The sequence below is a fragment of the Gadus chalcogrammus genome, chromosome 18 (genome assembly GCF_026213295.1).
Source record: "Gadus chalcogrammus isolate NIFS_2021 chromosome 18, NIFS_Gcha_1.0, whole genome shotgun sequence".
Lineage (NCBI taxonomy): Eukaryota > Metazoa > Chordata > Actinopteri > Gadiformes > Gadidae > Gadus > Gadus chalcogrammus.
In genome coordinates this window covers 7762856-7765355 of record NC_079429.1, presented here as the reverse complement: position 1 = coordinate 7765355, position 2500 = coordinate 7762856, and the positions used below count along the sequence as shown (strand labels likewise).

Genomic DNA, 2500 nt, shown 5'->3' with positions numbered 1-2500 from the left:
AGGTAAAGAATTAATCTTAAAGAGATTAAGTTAGCAGAATCTGACGGATTGGGAAAAATCTAAATATGTATATTACTTTGGATGAGGTGATTAGCAGAGTCAGAGCGAAAAGAGGAGGCGAGGTGAACTAAAGGAGAGAGAGAGAGAGAGAGAGAGAGAGAGAGAGAGAGAGAGAGAGAGAGAGAGAGAGAGAGAGAGAGAGAGAGAGAGAGAGAGAGAGAGAGAGAGAGAGAGGGGGAGAGAGAGAGAGAGGGGGAGAGAGAGAGAGAGAGAGAGAGAGAGAGAGAGAGAGAGAGAGAGAGAGAGAGAGAGAGAGAGAGAGAGAGAGAACGTCTGTTTAGAGGAGAATCACCAGACAGTAGTCCAGAGTCGGAGGGAAGTCGTCGTTGCGATGACTGACAGCCAACAGGTGCCTGTGGGGGCAGAAGGGGTGGGGTGGTCGACGTGGGGTCGGGGAGCGCGGGGTCGCACCGTCGGTGTTGCCGTCGGTGTTGCCGGCGGGCTGACGATGATGGAGGGAGGCAAGAGGGGTCAAACAACATTGAAGTAACAGGCATCTTGATTACGGCTCTATTTTTAACCTTTTTTAATGAGTCGTCTGTAAGCGAAGACAGATGTACCACTCGCTGGTATGCGGTTCACCAAAAGTGCTTTCTCCCCTCGCTCAGATGGAGCTGGTCCAAAATGTTTTGTTCATAATGGTTTTTCAGTTTTTTTCTCGTTTCCATCTGTTTCAAGACAAATATCTGCTCACAAAAAGCCATAAGCTGAGCTTGAAACGACATGAAGGTTGTTGTGTTCCGAGGCTCCTTAGGGCTATGAAGGAGTTTAAAAAAAGTACATTGTTAAGCCCTCTGTTCTCACTTCTTGCTTTTTGTTTTAGCAACTTGTCAAATTCTCTCTTTATCTTTGGCCCGAGGTGAACCGATAACAAGAAGATATCCACCGTAGAGTGAATTTAATTAAAAAACAATCCTGACGAGGACAAATAAATTTGATTGCAGATAAGCAGAATCAGCAAACACAGCAAAGAAGGGAGAAAAAGATTCCAACATCGACCACACTCCCAACGCCGGCTGTGTGATTCAAGTCCAGATGAATCTGATAGCTTATCCCGAGAGCCCATCTCTGAGACTGGTTCTGTTCCAGGTCTATGGTTTGTGCTGGACTCCTGCCATTGTCCATGGATCCCCCAGTGGGGACAAGTCCATCCATCAGACCAAACCTGCAACGCTGCACAGTTGCTAGCATAATAGGCGCCCCGATATAACCATTAGCATCGTATTAATGGATTCAACTTTACTTTACGTGCTGCTTCTGTCGGGAGCTTTCAGGGGCTTACCGATTACTTTCAGGAGAAGTAATCTGTTTGTGGCGCTTAAAAAAACACGAGGCAGTGGTAATGAAGGCATAGCAATAAAATACATTTCATTTATCATTCAAGTGTTTATGTGCTAGTCGTCCAAATGCACACGCACACACGGGCAGTGCAGACCCCTCTGATACTGTGTTCCATTAAGAGTCTCTAGTGATGGATGTTATCCTGGTCCCTTCAGGTGTTGTTGCCCATGGGCCTGATTGCTCTTTGTTTCATCCGTTGGTTCACTGAAGTGCCGATTAGATCTGGGCTTTGCCTTGTGAGTGTGTGAGTGAGTGTGTGAGAGACATTGGCTGGAACGAAACAAATGCACTGCACAATAAGAGCACCGCATGCGTCAGCTGAGCTCTCCTGCCCTGAAGACCAGCGAGTAGGTCTAAAACAGCAGACTGAACAAGAGGTTTTGCATCGTATCAAAGCTTGTATTCAATTACTTCTTCCAAGCCTAGGGACTGAAGATGCAGAATTACTTTTTTTAAGGACATTTTCCACTCTTCATGGGATCCTTTTAAAGCCCTTTTGCCTTTTGGGAAATTAACAAGTGTGATGTTGTGTTTGACTGTGTCTGTCTGTCTGTGTCTGTGTGTGTGTGTTAACTCCTGCTTAGGTTATGCATAAACGTTCACATTTATACCTTTTTGTTTTTATGTCTTTGTGTGCGTACGTTGGCGCCTGTTGTGTCTATCTGTGTCTGTCTCTGTGTGTTTGTTTCCCCCATCTCTCTAAGCTTGTTGACGCCGATTTAGATCGGTGTCAGTCAGGTGATCTCCTTGTTTGACCCCCTGTCTTGACCATGCCCCCCCCCCCCCCCCCCCACACTCTCTTGCAGATAACCCCCAGTAGCAAGGCAGCAGGTGGCAGCCTGTCACAGGGTGACATCATCTCGGCCATCGACGGCCACAGCACCGAAGGCATGACTCACCTGGAGGCCCAGAACAAGATCAAGACCGCCAGCAACACGCTGGCACTCACCATGCAGAAGTACTACAACACACCCAACACATAACATCATCATCTACATCTACAGATCACAACTCACACTGCATGGGTTCGATGAAAAAAGATGAGCTGTCTTTGTGGCGATTCTGAATCTTTCAGTCAGCTGTCAGTTGTAATTGGTCG

The 2500-nt window shown here is 46.9% G+C and overlaps 1 protein-coding gene across 1 annotated transcript in view; it reads left to right on the top strand.

Moving 5' to 3' along the window:
• The window catches only part of ldb3b (LIM domain binding 3b), a 13851-nt gene that overhangs the window by 3262 nt on the left and 8089 nt on the right, over window positions 1–2500 (top strand). Inside the window, exon 2 of the mRNA XM_056577232.1 lies at window positions 2208–2359. Within this exon, the coding sequence (XP_056433207.1) occupies window positions 2208–2359 (152 nt within the window). The remainder of the gene's footprint in view (window positions 1–2207; window positions 2360–2500) is intronic.